This window comes from Notamacropus eugenii, chromosome 2, assembly GCF_028372415.1.
Source record: "Notamacropus eugenii isolate mMacEug1 chromosome 2, mMacEug1.pri_v2, whole genome shotgun sequence".
In the NCBI taxonomy this organism is placed as follows: Eukaryota; Metazoa; Chordata; class Mammalia; order Diprotodontia; family Macropodidae; genus Notamacropus; species Notamacropus eugenii.
The window spans coordinates 137,900,368-137,924,690 of NC_092873.1; the positions used below are offsets into that span (position 1 = coordinate 137,900,368).

Genomic DNA, 24,323 nt, shown 5'->3' on the forward strand with positions numbered 1-24,323 from the left:
AATATTTCATGATATGTTTCATGCAAGTCAGAGTTGACACAAGCCATGAGAGTCCGTCACTTCTACAAGTTTATAATAGGAAAAAGAAAAATCAACTGAAAATCAGCTGTTATGTAAAGGGGAAGAATACAAATCATTAGCAAAGCCCACTACCATGTTTCTTTCCTTTATCATTGAAAACTTCCTATGGGAAGTCAATACCAAGCAAGTGATACTCATGATGATGACACATTATCATCCTGATGATTCAGACTTTTTCTTAAGCAAAAGCCACACGTTTTTGTTCCCCTTTTCCCTTTCCTGTTACAGAAGCAACTAGACTTCAAAACTATAATGTCATCCAGATTTGTTTATGTATTTCACAAATGGGACACCTGAAAGGCAACCTAATAACTCACCTTGTGATCAAATGGAAAAGTTGCTGTCAAATTGAAGGACTGCTAAGAGAACGAATTATGCAAAAGCTGGTGGCAATGTACTTGAAAAAAACTCAGGATACAGAGTTGCACATCAGTCCTTGCTTTTTGGATAGGGAGAAAGAACGTAGAAAATAGTGTACTCCATAGGTGCCAAACCAAAGTGATATGGATAATATTTTACATGTAGCCTTATTCTTGGGCATTACACGTAGAAAGATTTAACCATCCATTAAATGACCCCTCAATGACATGGTAATTGTTTTACCTCTATAGCTAGTAAGTATATAAGCTTACACATATCCTTATTGTCTTCCCTAGTAGAATGTAAGTACATCAGGTTTCATTCTTTGTATTTGAATCCTCAGTATCTGACACAAGTAGGTATTTAATAAATCCTTGAAAAGTGATTAACTACTAAAGCCTTAAATAGTGAAATTACTTCTTTTAATAGCTTAAAATGGCTTATGTGATAGGAAGCTTAAAGACAGGAAATGAAATCCGTTTGGCTCCAAGTCTAAATAAGGAACCCAGTTCAAACTACACAGTCCTATTCATGGAGGTTTTCTAAATTGGTCTATTGCCAAACATTCCTTGGACGATCTTCTTGAGATCTCTAAATCTGCCAGTGACTTTCAAGATTATCCTATGCAAGCTTTGTTCTGAAAGAGTACCAACAAAGAAGCCCTTCTGCAACTTCTGCTGTGACTAATTAAATCACTTTCTCTCTAGGAGATGGACACTAAAGAGACACACCCCTGACAACTGCTTTGAACTCATTTCTCATCCAAAAATCCTTCCTTAATAAGGAAGATTTATAGCTTCCTAAGGGAGTCCTAAGAACAGCTCTCAGCAGGAAACAGTCAAGATAACTTACCACACATGTGGTGTCTTAAGATAAAATGACAGCCATATTAAAAGACTTTCAGAATGCTATTTTTTAAATTTTTTATCTTCCTGCTCCTAATTTTTGTAAATCTAGTCTGATTTTTTTTTATTACTCACATACTCATGAGTCTGTGATCTCATCATGTTTTATCCTACAGTGCAGAGTACAACTACCCATGCCTGCCCATCCAACATGACCCTTGTCCATGACTTTTCATGAGTTTGCCAAAAAGTGTCTATGCAATATACTGGAGACCTGCCTTAAGCATGACAAGGATGCCAGCCAAGTATCAGAGCCGTCTGCTAGTTATCTTACTCTCACCACAAAACCAGTTCTCCTATCATATAGTTCTTGAATAGCATCTTTACACTTCAAAATTCTTTGTTTAAAATGAGTTACAGCCTTCTTATGTTCATTTTTATATCCCATAATTTTAGAGATCTAAAGATTTTAAAACTGTTGTAATACTTATCCCAGTACCCAGTTTAGTTATCATTCCTTTGGATGTTCTTAATATTCTGAAATCTAGATAGCACTATAACTTCCTCTGAAGTGGAAAACCTAGAACAAAGTGTTGTGAGAGAAGTGAAATTGAGGTTTCACATGTCACATAATTTATGCTAGGCAGCGTGGTACAATGGAACAAGCACTGACTGGAGTCTAAGAACCTTGCCTATTACTGCCATACCCTGTTTCCTAGTTCTCAAATTTCATATCTATAAAATGAGAGGATTGGACCTCTAAGGTCCCCTCTAGCTCTAGAACAATAATTTTGGGGGAGGATTTTTTTTTTACTCGAACTAGTTTTGTTTTTTAGTCAAATATGAATTGCTACTAACAACTTTAGTGTTACTAGAAGCAGAAAACTTTAACTTTAAAACTGAAAGCTATAGAACTGTGTTAAATCATTACCTATAAAAATGATTCATCTGTAGCACCACCTAAACTCATTGACTAATACATAATCCATTGTAAACCAAGTATAAGAGATTAAATAATAAATTTAATTCAATAAACATTTATTAATAACATGCTATTTACTTTGGATGAGAATAAATTACAGAAAAGATACCAATATGCATTGATGGAGAGAGGTTCCTCATCTGGCAGAGGGAAATCACAGATTTAATCTCATGCCAAGCTAAGAACTGGGAGAAAAATAAAGTTTACATAAAACACAGTCCATGCCTACTGGAATTTAGAGTCTAGTTAGGGAACTGAAAACAGAGCAACTTCTGTCATTTTGAGATGAGGATAATAATAAAGGTAAAAAGTGTTCATTGCTTCAAAATCCCTGAAGGTTATAGTTATGACTTTGACAGAAATTTATCATTGGTCTGTCAAAAAAAGGAAGGCAACTCAGATATGAATTCTGATTATATTTGATTTTTTAAAAAGTCTCTTTGTTCTAGACTGTTACCCTAAAAGCTTGCCCTCTCTTCTCCCATTATAGTGGTGTCATGGTTTTTTACCAATCAATAAAATCTAAATTATTTTTAGGTCTTTCTAAAGTCCCCTGGCCTGCTCCCACAGAAGAATTTGTCTATTTTTACTTGATATGTACCAACCAGCAGAAAACTGGAAAAAAATAACCAACTGTCCAAAATTTGTAGATTTATGAATGTTTAATATCATGTAGATATATCCTTTTCTTCTTTCAAGTATTGGTCTTTAGAAGCATCCTTCCCTTACCATATGTTACACTTCATGAAGGTAGAAATGGTATCTCATCACATAATTTGAGTTGGAAGAATCCTCAACAATCTTTAAATAATCCAGCCACAAAAGGAATCATTACTAGAACATATCCAACAAATAATCATCCAGCCTATACTTAAAAATTTCAAATGAGGGCAAAACTCACTCCCTCCTAAGACAGCTCATTGCCCTTCTGGACAACACTAACTGTTAGGAAGTTTTTTTTCTAAACTTAGATTCCCACTTTGTAATGAGTACCTTTTGCTTGTGATTCTGTTCTGGGTCCAAATAAAATGATGCTATTACCTCTTCCAAATGGAAGCTCTTTAAATACTTGCAGATAGCTAACATCAGAACTCCCACCCCACCCCACCCTTGCTTTCAGAGTCTTCTGGCTAAATGTTCCCAATACCTCCAAACTATCTTCATATAGCATGGACTCAAGGTCCTTCATTATAGTGGTTGCTGTCCTCTGGTCACTGTCCAATTTATCAGTGTTCTTAATCTGTGTGCCCCAGAACTGAATATAGTGTATATATATACTCCAGATGTTCACTGACCATATCAAAAAATTTTTCTCTCTCTAATGTCTAGCTTGATATTCAACCCATAGTAGGTCTTAATAAAGGTGATTTAACTGAACATAAGCATACATTCCCTATTCAAGGTTTTATCTAATCTTTTTTTTTCCTACCCTACACCTCTGGCATCTTGGATTGACTACTTAAGAATAGTTTGCCTAGACTGTTCTGTTAATTTCTAAGAGTTCTCTCCCTGTGGGAACCTAGGGAATATTGAATAAACTCCCCTGTAAGTCAACTTGTAAATCTATACAAATAATAATAGCTAACATCTATGTAGTGTTTTAAAGTTTGCAAAGTACTTTGCAAATGTTATTTTATCCTTCCAACAGCCCTGTATGATAGCTGCTATTATAATACCCATTTTAGAGATTAGAAAACTAAGACAGAATAGTGATTTGCCCAAGGCAATAGAACTAGAAGGTGTCTGAGTTAGGATTTGAAATCCCATATTCCTGACTCAAAATCCAATGCTCTATCTACTGTGTCACCATCCAGGGGCAGGGAGGTATCTCTGATTGAAAATTCCAGGAAATTTAGTACTATAACTGAGAATCTCATATAGCTTTCAAAATGACTGTGGGCTCCTGGGATTAGAAAATTTAGAGCTGGAATCATCTCCCTTTCTACAGATGAGAAAATTGCTGGATTTTGAAGAAAGTCTTGCAGAAATACTTTCCTATTTTGACATCAGCCCCAACTTTGGCTGGTTTCCCCATTTTGAAGGTCAGGCAGATAAAGTATGATCACAGAGGAATCATTAAATAAATGCATGATATTTTTAGGGAACCATTTCAAGATGTATTTTGTCAAGCAATGGTGCCCAACTGAGATAGAAACAGGGAGCACTAAACAGTACAAAAGGATCCCTGCAGGCTGTGTATTGACAATTTTAAAATGTAATATAATCTGTGTTTCATTGTGTTTGTATGTATTTTGTTCAGTCTTTTCCGGTTACATTTTAATCTGCTTCAGGCCACACTGGAGAATGTTTTGGGCCACATGCTGCAGCAAGACACATGTTTGACACCTCTGTTGTCGATCATTAAGACAAACAAACAAAAGTCATCCCTATTCCAAGATCCCCTAAGGCAGACTTCCTGAAATATTATTTATTCCATTCTTTTGAACTGTCTTATTTGCAATTGCCCTAAGGCACAATTGCAGACGATTAGCATATTCCGATTGTTCTGACTACTCTTCTGTGGATTGCCTTAAATATAAATATGTTTTTATTTAAGCTGACTTTATCCATTCTTGTTTGTGCAGACCAGAGAAATAGATGATCAGACAAAATTTCCTCTATTACTCTGTGGGTTTATTGACTGGATTCATGAACTATATCATATCCTTAACCGTGCCACTTAGTCTAATTTGGAAGTAGTTAGCCATGAGGGGCCCCAAAACTTGAATATATCAGGGAAAAGACTTATTTCTCCCGTTAGCAAGTCACTCACAGGAAAAATCTAGTGCAATTAGGCCTATTTCTCTAAAACTGGCAAGGAGAAAAGGCCTCAAATAGGCCTCAAAGAACATGTATTTTTATTATTATGTCTAAAGATGTGTAGTATAAGAAAGTTATCTTGCCCGATACTGTCAGATTATCACTCATTCTCTAAAAGTTATTTCTCTAGAACAGGGCTTCTTAACCTACACTCTACTCTGTGAAATGTTTTCTTTGTTTTTAACATTCTAATAATTGTATATTCTAATATATTTCAATATAACTTACTTTCTTCATATTTCCATGCATTTTATTTAACGCATTTAAGAACATTCTAAAGAGTCAGATTGATTCATCTTTTTTTAAACATTTTCAAAGCATTTTTCTGACAACAGTTATGTGAGTCTGTAGATGAGGACACAAGCTCCAAGAGGAAAAGGTTACCTATTGGACTGTTGTTGTTGAGTCATGCCCAACTCTCTGTGATCCTATTTGGAGTTTTCTTGACAAAGATGTTGGAATCGTTCGTCATTTCCTTCTCTAGCTAATTTTACAGCTGAGGAAACTGAGGTAAACAGGGTTAAGTGACTTGCCCTGCGTCACATAGCTAGTAGTGTTTGAGAATAGGTTTGAAGTGAGGAAGATGATTATCTCCAGGCTTGGCACACTATCCATTGCACCACCAAACCCATTGGATACCTAACTGGAGCCAGGGTTAGAAAGATAAATTGCCTCAAAACACAGAGGAAAGAGCACTGGCCATAGAAGAAAAGGATATGAGTTCAAATCTATCCCTTGATACTAGCTGTGTGACCTTGGGCAGATGACTTATTCTCTCTGGGCCTCAGTGCCCTTATCAATAATATGAGAAGATTAAACTAGATGGCTTCTGAAGTCCCTTCTAGCCATAGATCTATGAGCCTGTTGTTATGAATCCAGTACACTTTCTACTCTACTACAATTGTCTCTAAATATCTGCTAGAGGGAATGCTGTGAGTCCAACACACCTGAAAAGAATCCTTAAATATAGAAGGAGTATGCAATTAAAATGACCATATGCTTCTATCCTTTCATACTTCTTGACTTCATCTCTACTACAGGAATATCCTTCAGCAGTATGAGCAGTAAGAATTAGCATCACTTTCTTCACATATAGCAGGTTACTAAGCCTTAAAAGCAGAAAGGATATTTTCTTTCTAAGGATCCTCTACATGGAGAGTGGAAGGGAGAAGAAAAACATTAAATCTTCCTCCTATAGGAAGATTACAGATTTATCTCATTTCTCACAACATTTCAAATGCTGGTGAAGATGCTGCCAAACTGGATAGTAAATTTCCTGTCCAGGACATACATATTGTTTTTAACAGTAGGAATCAATCTGCCCTTTGGCATGCTGATGGTCAGACAGAAGAATTATTATTGCTGAACTAGATACAACCGCATTGATAACTGCAAAGTTCTCAGTTCTTATCTCCACAGACTGACTATCTGGCAAACTATAAATCTCCTTAGCGGAGAAGAAAGCCTAAGAATTCACGTATTTGCATTAAGGTGTCATGACAGAGTGAACATTAGATCATAAGACTGAAGCTTCTGTTCACTTCATGCTTAAGTCACTATATGAAGGCAAAGAAAAATCAATATTTTGTCTTCCCTCAGGTTCAAGACGCATTTAGATGTCGGCTGAGAAACTGTCAAGATCCAATCAATGCAGATTCCTCAAGTTCTTTCCCTAATGGACATGCACAAATTATGGTGAGTTTTTACTTTGTCCTTAAAATTGTCACTAAACAATAATTTTTTTTAAAGAGAAAAAGCAAATGTCCTTATACTATTAAAAAAATAATAATAGGAAAGAACCAATAGTGAGTTAATTTTTGGCTCATTAATCTTTACTTGAAGAATATTATAATATTTATATTTTATTAAATTCTTATCTGGCATACTAGGATTCCATGGTTGCAAATGTTTAGATGTTGCTTTTTTATTACCTTCCCTCCTATCTACCACCTAGTGATCTGAAAGAGGTGATTGCTTTTGGAAGGAACAACTGGATTAAACTTTTAATCTTACAGAAGACTGGTGTTTATTTAAAACAGAGAATATGATGGGTGGTACATTTTTTGCTGTTTTTAAAGCTTAATGGGTTGACATCCTTCCAAGAAAAACATCTAGGGAATTGTAGAGGTGGTAACAACACTTGTTGAATGAAGGTGTACTTTAATTATAATCACTTGGATTTGCCTCAACAACCAATTTAGAAAACAGATGAGATTGATACTCTAGGTCTTTAAAAGGTTAACTATATTTCATGGATTCTCAGAACCTCTTTATTTCACTTCAAAGAGGCCAAGTTAGACACCATTAACTAAAATATAGGAAGTCAAGAGTTATAAAAATTGTGTGCCCATAAACACACACTTTTTTAACTTTTGAAAATTCAAAGATGACATTAAATAGCATAGGACCAGATTAATCACTTTAGTTCTTTTTTTTTTCTCAAATTGAGCTATTAAAATAATAATTGGGGTTTTTATATGCAGTTATCTTTTGTAACTACAGGGAAAAAATATAAATATTGAACTAAAATGCAATGAGGGTTTTTTTTTACCAGATTTGTACTTATTTAAATATAATAGATGATTTTGACATTTTTAAAACATAAACTTTAATCAGTAAGCAAGAAGCCCTTTCTTATTACTTAAAGGAAAACAATAACTTGAAGGGATACTTTGATTGCAAAGAGAGGCACACTTGACTTCATTACAAGAAATATAACTATAAACAGTACTTTTAATGTTGCCATTTAAAATAAAATACAAGTCTATTTTAAGACATTTATAGTAATGTGATTTGCAACCATTTCTCATTTTTACTGTTTATAAAATGGCCCTAACATCTCTCCCTAAAATCATAATCAAGTTTAATATGATGGTCAACATCCTCGATAAAGAAGTCACTATTTGTTATGTTATCTTATTTAAAATGTTGTGTCATCTCCAGTCATTTTTATTTAATACTTTGTGTCTAGACAGTATTCTTGAAAACAATCTAATTGTTCTTAAGAATATATTCTCTCTTTTGCACAAAATAATAAATTCCCCCTGCCTGATCAGATATCTGAAAATTTCAGCTTATCTGAGCAGTGAAAATGAAGTTCCCACTAAGTGATCATCGTTATGCCTTATTATTTGTTGTTACAGACAGATTTTGAAAAGGATGTGGACATTGCTTGCCGTTCAGGTAAGGAAGGATCTTTGGATGCTACAATTGTCATTTTTGTTATTAAAAAAAAGTTAGGAAGTACAAACATCATTTCCTAGTCGTGTTTATTTCATGTATTTAATTATGTAAATTCATGTCTTTAAAATGTTCATGTAGAATTAGAGCATCTTAGCTTTGGTAGGAACTTAGAAATCCAATCTCTTTCCCAGTGTCATTAAAGGATTCCCTTTTAAGATCCCTAAGAGCTATCTCTGAATACTTCAAGCAATGACAAATCCATTACTTTATTCCATTGCTAGAAAGCAATAATTGTTAGGAAATTCCATTTCCCTGCAACTTTCATCCAATACTCATAGTTCTTGCAAAAGTTTTTGCTTTTATACTATTTTTGACACCATTTCTAGATTGCTTTTTGCCCTTCTCTACATATCCTCTAGAATGCCCAAAATGCAGTACTTATTGATTTGAATATCACATTTGACACATTGTCAAAAACTGAGCTAAATACGTGTTGTAGTAATAAAGCATTTATCATCTTCTCTATAATCTCAGTAGCCTGAAATGTGATATGGCTGGTTTTTGAGACCTGAACTCATTTAAGGTAGTGAGATATTCTTTTCCTTACTTAACAGAAGATTTATATTTTTGTCCACAGAAACTAACTAAATTATGTTCTAAGATTTGGGAGGGTTTAGACCTCAACAAATAATTAATCTTTATTAAGTACCTACTTTGTGACAGGTATACTAGATTCTTGGAATACAATTTAAAAGAATGAATCTCCCCTCTAAAGGACCTTACATTCTAAAAGGGGACAATAAATACATAAATGTGCAGAATTAATTTAAAGATAAGAAATACAAATAATTCAAGGCCTTTGTAGAAGTGTACTCTAACAGGTGGGGGACTGTGATCAGGAAAGGCTTCATGTAGAAGATGATGCTTGAGTTGTGTATTAAAGAAAAAGAGGGCTTTTGTGAGGAGGTGAATAGGTATTGCATCCTAGGTGTGGGTAACAGCCAATACTAAGGCATGGAAACAAGAAATAAGCAAGTTATGTGTGAGGAACAAAGCTAGTTTGACTGGATAAAGAGTAATGTATAGTGATGCTGGAAGGTTAGTTTGGAACTAGGTTATGAAGGCCTTTAGAAACTAAACAGTTGATATTCTATCCCAGAGTGAATGGAAAATAACTGGGATTTACAGAATAGGAGAGTGACATAATCAGATCTGTGCTTATAGAAAGTAATGTTGGCAGCTGTGTGAAGAATAGAATAGAGTTGGGGGGAAACTTGAAACAGCGAGACAAGTTAGGAGGCCATTGCAACAATCTAAGCAAGAGGTGATAAAAGCAGCAATGCAATTTAGAGGAGAGATTGCGTGTAAAAGTATAGGTCTGTGAGTCCATGGGAGCTAATGAGGTAACTGAAAGAAAGAATGTAGAGATGGAGCCTAGGAGAAAGTTATGATGCATGTTAGAGTATGTGATATGGATAATAAACCAGCAAAAGAGACTGAAAATGATCTGTCAAAGAGTTAGAAGAACTTGGAGAGAGTAATGTCACAAAAACGCAGAAAAAAGAAGTATCTAGGAGAAGTGTGTTAACAGCAGTGTCATATGTAGCACAGAGGTCAAGAAGGATATAGACTGACATAATACCATCAGATTTGGTAATTAAGAGATGTTTGGTAACTATGGAGTGAGCAGCTTAATTTGATGGTGAGGTCACACGACACGTTGCAAGAGAGGACAGGAAGTAGAGCAAGTGAGTGTAGACAATTTTTTCCCAGGAATCTGAGAAAGAAACGAAAGATATAGGATGATAGCTTGATGGGGATGGTGGTGTCTAGCTAAAGTTGTGAAATTTAGGGGGCTCTTGAAAACCATAGGGAAAGAACCAGTAGAAAGCAAGAGCTCAAAGATTAGAGAGACAAAGGGGATAATTGAGAGAGCAGTCTCAAGAAAATGTGGATATTGTGAAGGAGAAAAGGATATCAAAAATAATGTAGAGTCAAGAGTGCTATAGAAGCCACAGGGAGTGAAATCATCACCATACGGGAGCCCTGGTGATAGAAGAAGAAAAAGGAGAATGAGACAGACGTGTATAACCTAAAGTTTGAAAAATGCTTTATATCTATAATCTGATTTAAGTCTCAGAACACACCTGTGCAGAGGCTTTGACAAGGAGAATAGTGATCTTATTATTAGAGACTGGGGGAAAGTAGCAGGTAGAGATGATGTGGTAAAGGAGAAGATATGGAGTTTGCATAAAATGACCTCAGTTTTCTCAGTACAGTAAAGAAGCAAGTTCTTTGATATAGTGAAAGAGGGGGGAGGTGTGTGAGAGAGGCTTGAGAAAAGAAAAGGTTTGGAATAACTTCTGAGGTAGCAAAATAAGGAATCAATTAGGGAAAAATAGAAGGTCTGCCTTGCTGCTATCAAGGTCAAGTTGAAATTAGATTTCTTGAATTTATAGTGTACACAGTCAGCATGGTTTTGTGACTTCCTCCAGCTCTGTTTAGTAGCATGAGAACAGGAACAGAGGAAGTCGAAGGTTGGAAAAATCCGTGGCTGAGAATTGGCAAGGGGTGAGAATGGTGGTAGGGCAAAGGCTTTGAGCATTGATGGCTGTGTAGAGTTGAAGTGCTGAGACTAGGGAGATAAAAATGTTAAGTCAGTGTGATTATGGCCTGAAAATGTACTGATTGAAGATCATTATGAAATTATAGGATAGGTCTAAAAGGACGGATGAAGAGTGTTATAATGGAATGATGGGAAGCTGTGGTCAGATTAATATCAGAGTTCTTATTAACAAAGAAAAGCACTTGAGGATAATGGTGAGATTTAAGAAAGATTCTGAGCCAGTCGTTGACCTGTACTCCTTGAAAAAGGAGGATGAATGACCAGGGTCTGGTAAACAGGAACTTCCACTCTTAAAAAAAAAAAGATAATTTTTCATATTATGGACTTTGTTGCAAGAACATTGTTGAGTCGTGGTGGCAAACAAAGTGTTTGGAAGAAGCAGAGTAGAGCAAAGAGTATTCTAATTCTCTCCCCCTTCTTCCAAGACCAGTATTTTAGGATTGTAAGTAATGGAAAAGATGGTCAGGGTTGCAGTGTCACTTGGGGTAACCAGGTCTCAATAAAGGCAAATGGATGGGAAGACGTGAGAAAAAGAGCTGCAGGATGCAGGGAAGTTTATTCACTATGGAAGATTAGAGGAATGCCAGAGGGCATAGTGAAATCAGTGGTACAGTTGGAATAGGGAAATGTGTAGGTTATGGTTGAGAAAGGTAAGGATGAGAGAACAGGAGGTATGAAATGGGGATAGTTAGTTGACTAGGTGGCCAGTAATTAATACAGGGATACTGAGAGAAACAGAAAATGGATATATCTCCACCAGTAAAATCATAGATCATTTGAGGTATTTCAGAAAGGTGTTCTCTTGCAATTACATCTCATATCTTGGGCTTTAATTCCTATAATTTTCATCATATATATATATACATATATATATTTGTGCATGCATGCATGCATATATACATATGTGAACCAGATCTATGTGTACTGGGTCTTAAACTATATGTCACATTGATATCTTGAACTCAGTGTGTCCCAAACTGAAAAGACCAAATATGAAGTCCTATCTCCCACCTATTTACTTTTGCACTGGCTGCCCCCATGCCTGGAATGATCTTCTTACCCCAGCTCTGCCTCCTTTCCCCACCTTCCTTCAAGCATCAGCTCAAATTCAACCTTCTTCAAGAGTCCTTTCCAAGTTTCTCCAATTGCTAGTACCTTTCCCCTTCCTATTACTTTCTATCCAATATGTTTATATATATATGTATATGTACACACACACACACACACACATACGTAACATACTACATATCTACTATACATACTCTCTAGATATCTTATATATACCTGCACAGTGAGAACAATTTTCTAACATTTCCTCTATGCAAGTTAGGCTGGTTTTTCCTTAATAGGTATTCTAATTGTACGTGAAACTTGATTGGCTCAAGGGATTTAAGATTTAGGCTGCTGACATCACTTTATAGTCTCTTGAGTACAAAATAGCCACGAGAAACTCCAAGACTTCTTTAACGCTTGGCTAGTGGACCACAATGGGAAACTCAGGCAAAGATCTTTACTCAGCAGAATCATCTCAAAATGTTTCTAAGTACACATCCTTGTTGACTATAGCACATTATCCTTCTCCTGTAATAGCTAGAGAAATAATTTTTATTGACTGTTGAATGACTTACAACAGTTTCATTTTGTTCTGGTACCAAACATAAACTACCATGGTCCTATCAACAGTCAGGTCCAGCTCAGAAAATCCTAATTATTTTCATGTTGTCTCTACCTTTAAAATGCAAATCCCCTGAGGGCTGAGTCTGTTTCTGTCCTTTTTTGCACCCCCATCACTTAATACAATGCCTAGCAATAATAAATACTTGATAAATGTTTCTTGATTGACCATATGTAGGTATATAAAAATGTGTTTATAGATATATATGAGTGTGTATATATCTATGCATATAGACATACACCCATATTTATGTACAAACACACAATATAAATAGACTTTTAAAGAAAATGTAAATAGTTGATATGCCTTTCTCATAAATGGGAAAAGTTAACTTGTGGTTGCCTTCACCTTAATTTTGAAAGTATAGAATGGCTTGATATGAAAAGTACAGATGGCAGTAGAACATTGGCTCTACAAATGATGAAATAGAGGCATAGAGAGATTAAGAGACTTGCCCAAGATTATGCAAGTAATAATAGATGGATGTTTTGAACTCAGATTTTCTCAGATCCTTGTGCATTCCCTCCAAGATTAACTGCTATCAATTCTGTATACATCTTATACGTGCCTACTAATATACATATTGTCTTTCCCATTAGAATATAAGTTCCTTGCTGGCGAGAACTATTTGAGATTTTTTCCTTTGTATTATAGTAATTACCACAGTACCTGGTATGTGGTAATAGTTTAATGAATTCTTATTCATTGATTGAATCTGTTTCCAGATCCACTGCTCCTTCCATTCTATTGCCCTAGACAGTGACAATTATAAATTCATTATTATTGATGTCCATCACTCTTCTACAAATTCTACCTCTCTAGGTCTTTGCTTTATTTTTGTATGTAACTAATAATGTGAAAAATTTAAACGTGTTCTGTGAGATCTGAAAGGTTCAAAAATGATTTTTACTTTCATGAAATCTATTAGCTATATAATCATTACCCAAACATAATTGCTCATTAATTACCATTCGTTACTAGTGCTTTTTTTTAAAAGACACAAAAATAGATTTTTTAAAAAATCAAGTTCATTTTACCTCCTGCTGAGGATTAAAATGGAAACCCAAATGAAGTGATACCTTATTTTAAAATGTTTGATGTGCATGTGATAAGATTTCAGTATCTAAAATTAAGAAATCTAATGAAATAACTTGCACATTTTCTTTCTAATGGAAAGGTGCAAGATGAATGATACAAGCTTAAACTTATATTTAAGGCTTTTCTTTGGTAATAAGTACCAATCTGTAAAAGGGACAAATACTCAAAAACTTCACCTGTGTTTTAGTACATAGAAAGTAATTCTTTTACTTGATAATTGTAATAGAAATGCAATATATGTAAAAGCCTTTATGAAGAGATAATCTGACAACAAATTCCACAGCATATAAATCAAAATGAATGTTAACAGATTGTTTCCATTGTGGAAAGACTGCAACGTTAGGTCTGTGGGATTGTATTGAACAGAGATGAAAGAAGATGATGGTTATTTGGGATGGAGGAAGTTATATCGCCAATGTCACATGTATACCTACAGAGCACTTCAAAACAGACCACTGAACACAGCCAAGCATGAGTTAGAACACTTCCTTCTTTACTTTCTTTTGGTAGAGTCAAATGCACCCTAGGAGTTGACAATAATTTCAATTGGAAGATGCTTTTTTTTTCTTTTGTCTACCCACTTGCCCTCCATTTTAAAATTCTAGTAAAGCCTCTGTTTCTTTCCTGAGTTACTTCCCCTCCCGCCCCACCCAAGGTTTATGAAAGAAAGGTGAGTCATAGAGGCTTAAGTTGCTTATCCATTTAAACTCAGTGATTTTCATATACCTTCTGGGGAATTAGAGCACCAAGGTTCATTATGTAAAACAACTTTTTTTGTATTTAAAATTAAATGTGATAAATACTTCTGTTCTCTGTATCCACTTGACCAGGTGGACTTCAATGAATAACTGCTCATTAATTTTTAGTGACACAATTTTTAGTGGATTCATCAGGTAAAACAAGATATGAATTACAGGCATAAATATGTTCATTTCTAATTATCTCTATTCAAAAGGTAATTTAATAATGATTACTAGTTATGGAGCAATTGTAGGGAAAGACAATTAACATTTTTAAAAGCATGAACTAGTTCTAATTCCACAAATGATTATAGGGTGGGTTGATAAGAAATCTAACTTATACTCTGTTGTTTTTTTTCCTAAGAGGTTATACACTGAGTTGCTCACATGTTGTTATATGCTGAAATTTTTAAGACTATTTATCAAATTTTCAGAAAGTAAGCTTCTACTTAAAGTTATGGGTTGCCAGAGTTAATATAGTATATTGGTATAAAGAGCAGTTTAAATTTATATAAGAAGTCTCAGCTTTGTAGGAAATTATAAAGATAATTTATAAGTAACATATAAAAACATAATTTTAATTAAAGGAACACTTTGGTGTTATTAAAGAATATCCCAATATTTCAAAAGATTCACTCATGATTTCATCAAGGTGTACACATTCTCTCTACCAATACAGATCTTTACCTCTCTACACTCTTAGTAGATAGTATAATGAACTATGTGGTCTAAAAATAATCATCACTTGATGGCCAACATCCTGGTTGATAAAACTTCCTACACTTAGATGGATTCTTCCTCAGAAGACAGTTTACACTGAAAGCCTGCCCATTTTGATAAAACTGGCCTGAGCTAATGTTCTTCTGGAATAACTTATAAGGATTCAGGGTTTCTTGTATTCTGTGTTAAAGTGGGGAAATGGGGCTTCAGTGCAGGTTGTTAAGGAAAGGAAATCAAAATAAAATAGCCAAAGAGAAAAACAAAGGCGGGCACTAAGGAAAAATAAATGACATTAAGAGTACACTGATTTTCATTTGCCAAAATGATATATTCTAATTACAGTTCTTCATAAGGATATTGGGCCTTGCCGGGCAGCTACAATAACCGGAACACTCTCTCGGATTTCTCTGAATGATGATGAAGAAGAAAAGGCAGCGAATCCAGAGGGCCTGAGCTATTCAACTTTGCCTGGGAACATCATTTCCAAAGTCATCATCCAGCAGCCCACAGGTCTGCATATGCCAATGAGCATGAATGAGTTGGCTAATCAGTGTCTGAAAAAAGATAACAGTGAGTTACGGCGAACTGTGTACTTATGCACTGATGATAATTTGAGAGGAGCAGATATGGACATGGTACATCCTCAAGAAAGAATGATGGAAAGTGACTATATAGTGATGCCCAGAAGCTCTGTTAATGCCCAGTCAGCATTGAAAGAGGAGAATAAACTGAATATTGGCATGGAAACCTTGCCTCATGAAAGGCTGTTGCACTACAAAGTCAATCCTGAATTTAATATGAATCCTCCTGTCATGGACCAGTTCAGTATGAATTTAGATCAGCACCTTGCACCCCAAGAACATATGCAGAATTTGCCATTTGAGCCTCGCACAGCTGTAAAGAATTTCATGGCCTCTGAACTGGATGACAATGCAGGACTTGCAAGGAGTGAAACTGGATCAACGATATCCATGAGCTCCTTAGAGGTCAGTGCTATGGAAATTGTTCCTTGATGTTTGACCCTCATTCTTGGCTTCCATGGTGGCCTCCCTTTACAATGCCACTAATTGGAGAAAGCTACATTTTTTAAAAGATGTGACTTCTAACAGTGTTATATTAGTGTGTGTGTGTGTGTGTGTGTGTGTGTGCATGTGTACATGTGGGAAAAGTGGAAAAAGTTGGAGAGTTAGAATATTATATCAATTGCTTGGTAGATATGATTTGACCCAAAGTGTTTTGGAATTGCCTTATTAATGAATCATAACGAAAATGGGCTTAATTAGATTTTTAATTGTTTAATTGCGGTTCATAATAATATGTCTTTCTTAATGAAAGCTAGCATCAAACTCTCAGGTTATTCAGTCAGCATGATGTCTTGAGCTGCAGGGTCTCAATAGAAATTCCAGGCAAATCAGATGTCTTTCTTCCTGATCTGTCTGAGGTAACAAAGGCTCTTACGTAGGTAAATTAATTGTTGGATTATTCCCTTAAACTAAAATCAAAATCTAAGTTTCCTACACAATCATAAGTAGCTAAATCAGAATGGCTTCATTATCATTTAAGATAATAAAAAGTGTTTTCTGTTTTCTTGGAGGAAATACAGTTCTCTGAGTTTCCATAAAGAATAACTTTCACAGTATTTTATATTGAATTCTCAGATGCCTATCAGGGAACAAATCCAGCAAGCTGAGAATTATGAAGGACCATGTGGACCAAGCCCATTTCTACTCTTGTTTTATAAAACAAGGCATTTCGGAAGATAATCAATGAAATTTTCTGAATCTTCTCTTTACCTTAAAATGAAGACAAGCATAGCAAACAACTATTTACATCAGCTGTTAAGTCAGAATTAATCACTTCCTAAGATTTGAAAAATATTCCATGTATTATTGCAACCACATAATATCCTAACATTTATTTGTAATCATTTTTTACCTTTAAGTCTTTTTGTAATCATCCTGCAATATTCATTCAAGTTTTGTTTTTGTTTTACTTTGTTTTACCCTATCCATGCTGCAGAGATCTGTTTGTAGCAGAAAAAAGAGTAAAATCAGCAATCACTTTTTCTGATGCCTCCAAAGTCAGAGATCACAGGCATTTGCTCAGGAGTCATACTTTACTCTTGCTTAATCAAGTGGGCCTAATGTCTAATTGAGGCAGGTCTCTAGTGAGAAGTTGGCATGGTTCTGGACATAGCATTCAGCTGCCTTCTCTCTGGTAATGTACTTACAAGATATGTCCTGGCACACACCTTCCACCTTTGTTCATTTATTCCAAGAATAAAACAGCATTCCAGGAATAACCAGAGGTATTAGCTGCCTACTCAGGTTTCCTCCAGGGCTACTTAGGACAGAATCATTAGAACTGAGGGTGAGTTACACCCCCAGGATGATAAGATGTCCACTAGAATAATGTCTTGGTGATACTGGCCTCACTATAGGACTTCTTTTCCTGGTGGTTCCAGTGTCATAGACCACTAATAGCCCTGAGTGATGCTTTTCAAAATTACAACCTAGACCAATTAAAACTGAACCAATCACATAGTGAGAGCAAGGGACAATAGATAGACAACCTACATGTTTCACTAGTATCCTTGCAATTTTAGGAGAAAGCAAGGAAGGCCTATAGAGAGGAGCCTTCAGAGAGGGCATGAGAAATAGTCACACAAGATAGGCAGGCTTAGATGGGTTATAACCTTCACCTTTGGAGAAAACATCCAAATAGATGAGATCACAGATTTGTTGACCCTACATGACAAGTGTCCTAGCAAGTCACATCAAGCATTGGTTAATCTTTTAATGAGTCAGCTATGTAATGCTGTGGATAGAGCTGTGGACCTGGAGTCAGAAAGACCTGAGGTCAAATCCAGCCTTAGATACTATGTGCCCCTTAACATCTATATGCCTCAGTTTCCTCATATGTAAACTGGGGTAAAACAGTTCCTCCCTGGCAGGAGAGAATGAAATGAATGAATATTTAGAAAACATTTAGCAAGGTGTGTGATGCATAGTAGGTGCTGTATAAATGCTAATTCCCTTCCCCTTTCCCTGCTTAGGAGATGTGTCAGGCACTGTGCTCAGTGCTGTGAATATAATAAAAGCAGAAAGAAAGACAGTCCCTGTCCTCTGGTAGCTTATATTCTAATGGAGGAAAATAACATTTAAGAGGAAACCAAGTGGAGGGGAGGAGAGACTGTACCAGCTCAGGGGCATGGTGGAGAAAGTTGGGAGCCAAACCTAGAGAGAAACAGGAGATATACTTTCCTTACTATTCTCCTACCATTCTGTTCAGTTAAGTGGGCAATAATGACCATAAAATCAGGAACAAACAGTCCATTGTTATCCTTTGCACTTAACTGTTCAACAAATTACATGAACTGCAGAGAGACCGCATAAATAATTAAAATAATCTCTAATTTTTTGCATGTTGAAAAAGCTCTCTAAAATGTATTCCATTCAAGGAGTATCAAAATGACTTGAATGTAATCACATCTAATTATTTTAGTTGAAAAAGTTTATCACATGTAAAATTCTAAAAGCTTTTCTAGATTTAATACAGTACGCATTGTGTATGTCCGACCAACGGACTGTACTTCCAAAGATTTCAGTGTGCAGTTTGTGAAGTTTACAAACCTCCACAAACAGTCTGTAGCTTGAGCACAGAATAGTAACACCACATTCAATGTATCATTCAGCTCTGTCTCCTCAAAGGAAAAAGAATCTGCATTTAAATACTTTTGAAATCATGAGGCATATGTCCTGAAAAGGAAGAATATTCAGCATTCAGATTGAAATTTCAGTACTCCATTTTCCTTTTATAAAGCATTTAATAGTCAATTAATGCTTTGAGTGATCAAGTTTAGGAGGTAGCTACAATGGAATGTAGAGATGTGGGAATGAATTATAAAAATTAGAATTTGTATAGTGCCTTTCATTAGAAGATCCTCAAACCACATTAAAAATATAAATTCATTTATCTTCACCCACCCCCCTTGTGTAACCAGTAAATAAAATGACTACTTCAAAGTGATAGAGTGAGTGTATAACAAAGTCAGGAATGGAAATTTTATCCCTTGAGTAGGAGGAATATTAATGAGTCTCCCCATTAATAAAATTATTCTTGAACTTGAGAATTCATTTTTGCCTTGTGTAGCCTTGGGCTAGTATATTTTGTGACCCAAGAACTAGAAACATACTGCTGTCAGAGCATCAAACAGGTCTATCCACATAAAATAATTAATCTTTTCTAGGAATCTGACCAGCTGGGAATTTGGATCAATTTCTGCCAAGTATCTACCACAATTTACATATCAGAAGTGAATTAAATTGATTTGATTTAAGAAAGAAGTGACCAAAATGAAGGGTGCACACACACACACACATACATAAACATACACATGCACACATGCACATACACATGTATATAGTTCTAAGCCTAGAAAGAAAAGCATGATGGCAAATGTATTCTATAAATATTATGTCAGTGGGGAAAATAAGACTATTTATGCTGGGTGTTTTAGCAAGTGATACATTTTAAATTGTGTTCAAAGAACAGGAAAATGGGACAAAAGGAATCCATGTGGAGGGTGGAACCTGGTAGAGATATATCAATCTATCCCCTCCTCATTCCATTGACTTCCAGTTACAAATCTCTGGAGTCCTTTTGATAATTTGGTTTGTTGGTCTATTGAAGCAGCTGAGCCCAACCCAGTTCTATTATAGTCTTAAATCTTTTTAACACCTGATGTTAAACATTTGTATTTTGAATTGCAGAAACATCTCTCTCATTTATAATATTATTGCTAGAAAACTAAATGCCCTTGATAATATTAGACAGACAGACAGACAAACAGAGAGAGAGAGATAGTTTGATCGATCATGTCAATGGTGCTGTGCCTTGTGTACTGAAATCAATTTTTTAAAAAATCACAAAACACATGAAAACCTATAGTGTGTAAAAAAGACCAAACAAACAAAAAAGAACACAGAGAGAAATAGAAGTCAGAGAACTGAAAGCCTTTAACAGGGCAATTCAAGAGCCCTATCAGAATGGTGGGGGTGGGGAGGTAGGGGGAATATAGGGAATTTAGGGAAAAGTGAAAAAAACACGAAATCAAAAATAACTTCATGGAAAGGTTGGTGTTTATACAGCTGCCCATGGAATTAGCTTGGTTAAAAAAAGGCTGGAGGGCTCAGTAATACGATCTAAATGGGTGTGATTAAGATTTTGATGGTCTTAGGCTAATATTAAGGATGAAAAAGATGTTTATTGTAGGTAGGGTATGTAGGCTGTGATATGAGAAGGGTAGTAATGAGTTAGTGAGACATGCTTTGAATAATGATTATACTGGTGACTAAAACAATCTTATCTAGATTTATAATCTAGTAGTCTTATTAGAGGAACAATTTCACTTCCATTCAGCTGTAAATAAGAGGTGGCAAGGAATAATGGATAAGGAACTGGTCTTGAAGACAGGAAGACCTGCATTCAAGCCCTGCCCTGGAACCTCGGGCCAAGTCAGTCACTCACGTTCACCATGCAGTTCTTTCAGAATAAGTTCCAGAGAAGACTGCATTGGTAGAAGTTTCCTCATCTAGTATTTCCATATGCCAATGAAAACACAAGCCTAATACCTAACCCTAACATTTATAAAGCATTTTACTAGATGCAGAACACTGTGCTAGGTAGTGAGGGAGATACAAAGTTTAGTCCTTTATCCCGCAGAGCATTCTACAAACATAGACTGATCTTGGTATGTGTGAAAATATTGGGGATATTTTTTTCTTAGTGAATAGATGATATATGAGTAGAAATAAAAGTCATCAGAGTGGAGGAAAGTTCAGAAGCTTTCGATTAACTCATCTTTTGGGTCATCCATAAGGATGAGAAAAATCATTGAGGTTAATAGTTGGAAGATATGGAATAAAGAAGACGACCATGACCCAGATGTTGAAGTGTCCAGATAAACAACAGACAGTAGCAACCGAGTACTGTAATAAATGGTGAGAGAAGTAGATAGAGAAGTGTTTAGGGAATAACATAGGAATCCGAAGATATTCTCAAGAAAGGGCAACAGAAAAGGAGAAGGACCTAACGAGCTGTGTCTTCATAGGCAGCCAGGTATTCTTTAGGTTCTTATTTAGTCAAGAAAGAGGTTAAATATAAATCCATAATGAAAAACTGCCCAAAATTGCAGGATTGCATTGACTGGAACAAAAGAAAACTATGAGGTTAAGGAGAGAGGGAAAGTATGCAAGAAATAAACTGCCAGCGAGTTTTGAGTCCACAGGAAAGTGAGAAGAGTCAAGGATGAGAGTGACAGATGAGAATAAAGTTGAAAGGAATTGCTAGTGGGGAAGGAGTTGGGAGCTTAGAGACAGCAAAATGGAATAAGGAAAATAAGTGGACCTAAGATAGTGTAGCAGCATACCCTGATCATACCGACCCTGGGAAAAACAACATAAAATAGATTTGACATGTTGAGAAAATTTTGGAGAGAATCTTTGGAAGGAAACAAAGTCATGCTTAGATTCGATGAGAAGAGAAGTGAATAAAATTAGATGTAAGGCAAAGGAAGGGGAGAGGAACCATGGGTGAACACATTGGAAAATACCAGATTTCAATCCCATCTCAGACACTAACAGTATGATCCCAGGCAGGTCACTTAATCACTCCTGGCATTTCCATAAAATTGAAGGAGTTGGAATCAATGGCTTATGAGGACCCCTTGAGCTTATCGTCCATGGTCATGATTATAGTGACTGGAGAAATCACTGAGGCTACCAGTTTTAGGTGATACTTTCCAGCATAATTTTGACCTCTGTGCTCAATAAATTCTGGTGAAGGAATGAAGTGGAAGCATTCTTCAAAATAGCCTTCAGACTTTTTAACATGTTATAAATATATCAGATGGTCCAGTCACAGACAAAGAGAAAGGCGTGATTGAAGGGACAAATTACTTGTGTGGGCCTGAATTCCTCGTATGTAAATGAGGGGCTTGGAATCTATCATTTTCAAAGTCCTTTCTACTCTAAATCTATAATCCTATGATTCCATAGCAGCCCATGTGCACTGTTGGTATACATGTGAAATACAAAAAAATGACAGAGAAAGGTCCCCAGTACAATGGAGGATACCCCTCATGCCACCAGGGCAATTTTACATGAAAACATGGGCAGAAGTTGTGCAGGATGAACAAGATTAGACAGGCTGTGAGTTTCATTATTAAAAATACTAGTTCTGGTGAGCACAGAGCCATAATAGTATTGGAATATTAATCCTCATCAATGAGGGCTATGGTTACATGACAAAAGCTAATCTAGAAAATGCTAGCTAAATTATTGGTGTGCTTGTCAGCAGACATGAATTAGCTATCAGAGAAATAGATTGGGGAAAGGGAATATAATAAAAGGAAATGAGAAAATTATTTTTGTTTTCTCTATAGTGCATTATTTTCAAATAGAAAAGATATGAAGCTGGGCATCATGACACATATCTGCAATCCTTGCTGCTGGGGGAGGCAGAGACTGATGAAGTCCTTGAGTTCAGGGTGTCTGCACTAAGTCAGACATGAATATGGGGAATGCCTGGGAGTGGAGGGCCACTAGACTGCCTACAAGGACTAACTAGTCCTGGTCAGAAAAACAACTGATTAAAGCTTCCCTATTTTTCAGCATTAGAATTAGGGCAATTGGGCTGCTACATAGACTCGGTGAGATAGAGAGACGCAGTCTAAAAAAAGGGGAAAAAAATTAGTGCTAGACTCTGAATAGAGAGGGAAGGAAGGAGGGGATGGAGGGAGGGGGATAGAAAAAAAAGGAAATAATGGTTGGGGGAAGGGAAAAGAAAAAAGGCAGTTTATTCTCTGATGATTTTGTAAACAGTCTCCTATTACATATATGGAAATTACTCTGTCCTCTTTAAGTTTTTGAAGACATTATGTTTGACTGTGTCAAAGAAGCAGTCTCAGAGACATTAGAAAAGATGGTAGATAAAGGCCAGTATCTTGTATTAAAAAGAAATGTGTCAGATTTCAGCTTGAGTCAGGATTTTAGCTTATCTGAGAACATGAAAGTAGGAGGAAAAAGTACTGAAAATCTAACTAGAAGTCGAAATTTAAGGTGGAAGCAGAAACATTTGCTACAAATTTGCCTCCTCATTTGGTATTCTCCTCTTTCCTTCTCTCCCTCCACCAGTTCTCTCTCACACAGCCTGATTGGAATCTAACTGTTAATACCCTTAGAAAGTAGCATTCAAGCTACATGAATCTGCTTCCTCTGTTGGGCTTTTCAGCCAGACTGAAGCTAAAATTATCCAAGTTCAACCTTTCATACGCAATGTTCTGTAATCACTTCTGTCTTTATTACTCTCTAAAACCTATAAAATGATGAAGATGATGATGATAAAAAGTAATAATGACATTTATGGAGTACTTTTAAGATCCGTAGAGCATCTTCCATACATCATTTGCTTAGAGCTTCACAACAGCCCAGTGAGGTAGGTGACACAGATCTTATTCATCCCCAGTGTACAGATGAGGAAGCTGGTCTCAGAGAGGTTATGCTCATGGTTACCCAGCTACTAACAGATGATGAATCTGAATTCAGCTTTTAAGTTCAACACTAGTGAAACACTATAAGAATCTAAAGTTTGATTCTTGATGAATGAGCTTTTATTGAGTAGCTGTACAGTCAATCAGATTAACATATTTCATGTGGTGGAGAAATTGGAAAGAGTAAAGGTTATATGGTACAATAGAAAAAGCATTGGCTTTGGAATGAGTTGGATTCAAATTCTGATTCTGGCACCTATTAGGCAGGATGTTGGAAAAAGTGTGGGATTTGAAGCAAGAGGACCTAGGTCTAGATACCTGCTCTTTGTTTAGTCATTTTTTAGTTGTGTCTTGTTCTTCATGACCTCATTTGGGATTTGCCTGGCAAAGATACTGGCATGATTTGCCATTTCCTTATCCAGCTCATTTTACAGATAAGGAAACTAAGGCACACAGGTTAAATGACTTACCCATAGTCACACAGCTAGTTTCAGAGACCAGATTTGAATTCAGGAAAAGGAATCTTTCCGACTCCAGGTCCAGGGCATTATTCACTGTGCCACCTACCTGCCCAGATACCTGCTTTGCCACTTACTTCACTTCCTGTGAGACCTCAGGAAATTTGGTCAGTCTCTAAACTTT

The 24,323-nt window shown here is 36.0% G+C and overlaps 1 protein-coding gene across 4 annotated transcripts in view; it reads left to right on the forward strand.

The window, feature by feature from the left end:
• The window catches only part of ADGRB3 (adhesion G protein-coupled receptor B3), an 897,850-nt gene that overhangs the window by 838,284 nt on the left and 35,243 nt on the right, over positions 1 to 24,323 (forward strand). For all 4 annotated transcript variants that reach the window (XM_072642564.1, XM_072642566.1, XM_072642567.1 and 1 more), the window contains 3 exons: positions 6,688 to 6,783; positions 8,232 to 8,271; positions 15,473 to 16,116. In XM_072642564.1, coding sequence (XP_072498665.1) covers positions 6,688 to 6,783; positions 8,232 to 8,271; positions 15,473 to 16,116 — 780 coding nt within the window. The remainder of the gene's footprint in view (positions 1 to 6,687; positions 6,784 to 8,231; positions 8,272 to 15,472; positions 16,117 to 24,323) is intronic.